Genomic DNA, 1,375 nt, shown 5'->3' on the forward strand with positions numbered 1-1,375 from the left:
GACCCCAAACTTTGAACTGCTGGGTTTATCATCTTGTTATTAAATGCTACAGTTTTATAGCATCACTTCTCTGATGAAGCATAATAATTAAGCCATTTCCATAAAACAAGCAACAATTAGCAGCATTTTCCACATTAAATAAAAACAACAGCTTATGTATTGGAGGTGTTAAAAGTACCACTGTTAAGTAAGCCATATAATAACCTGTGACAAAAGCTTCCACTGACTCATCTAGCTGCTGACACAATTCTTTGTAGGATATCTAATCCTGCCCCTGCTCACTTGTGTCACTTTTCCTTCGGCAATCTTAGGGCTGTTTGTGACATGACTGTGCACTCACTTGGCAGGTCTGTCTAAACGCAGGTCAATGCCGAACACTACTGCATCTTCACCAGCGGAGAGGAAAGAGCAGGGAGAGTCTGGCTCCAGTGCAAGCTGAGAGAGGGAAAAAAGTATTTAATCACAAGCATTCCCATGTGACTCTTTTTATATCTTGCAATAAACAAATAAAACATATCAGTTGTGATATTATATTTTAAAAAATGTTCTTTGTTTTTTTCCACCACGACATGATTGAATGCTTGATTCAGATTTTCCAAGCTGTTGATTAATGAATGCATGTAAAGCTCCAACTAGTCACAGATTTCAAACCTGTTTGGTTTGAGGTAACCATGGAACAAGCAAGTTGAGAACAATTAATTTTTGAAAATTAATATACAATGGCCACAACTTGAAACACCATGGAGTTATCATTATTTTTCAATAATGGGTCTGTCATAAATTATTTCTGTTAAATATACAATTAAACAAAAAATTTTATGGCTGATCATACCTTATGAGCTGCACCTTTGTGCTGAGCCACTCTTTTGGTGTTCTTGCAACGTTGTGTGGCAGAAAGCTCAGCCACTCTGATCTGTCCATCTCGGGCACACATGGCCAAAGTGGAGTCACCACTGTGTGGGAGGAACTTTGCCTGGGGACAGAATAATACAAAATAAAGAGGATGCATTGATTTAAATGTATACATTTTAAAATCTTCTTCTGGACATCTGAAACTAGGATTTAACACCTTTAGTGGATCCACACAAAAAGAGGTTTCTGGCTAACAACAACAACCCAATAAAAAAAGAAAATAACAAATAAGACAGCAGCTAAACCACTGATGTGGTTTTACGGTGCTTATTTTAATAACAATCAAATTCTAAACACTTCTAAAGTACACCACTGTTCAAAATTTTGGGATCAGTACAATTTATATGGAAATTAATAACTTTTAAGTTAGGATGCATTAAATTGATCAAAAGTGACAGTAGAGACTGTTACAAAAAACATTTTAAATAAATACTGTTCTTTTGAACTTTCTATTAATACAGGA

General features: G+C 35.6%; 1 protein-coding gene across 1 annotated transcript in view; it reads right to left on the reverse strand.

The window, feature by feature from the left end:
- The window catches only part of LOC107579757 (DDB1- and CUL4-associated factor 8-like), a gene marked incomplete at its 3' end in the record, with an annotated part of 3,085 nt that extends 1,895 nt beyond the window's left edge, over positions 1-1,190 (reverse strand). Inside the window, exons 1-2 of the mRNA XM_016265551.1 lie at positions 833-1,190; positions 341-435 (exon numbers count right to left, since the gene is read on the reverse strand). Of these exons, the coding sequence (XP_016121037.1) occupies positions 341-435; positions 833-1,027 (290 nt within the window). The remainder of the gene's footprint in view (positions 1-340; positions 436-832) is intronic.
- Positions 1,191-1,375: the final 185 nt, after the last annotated feature.

Source organism: Sinocyclocheilus grahami, unplaced genomic scaffold (assembly GCF_001515645.1).
Source record: "Sinocyclocheilus grahami isolate Dianchi unplaced genomic scaffold, SAMN03320097.WGS_v1.1 scaffold19980.1, whole genome shotgun sequence".
NCBI lineage: Eukaryota > Metazoa > Chordata > Actinopteri > Cypriniformes > Cyprinidae > Sinocyclocheilus > Sinocyclocheilus grahami.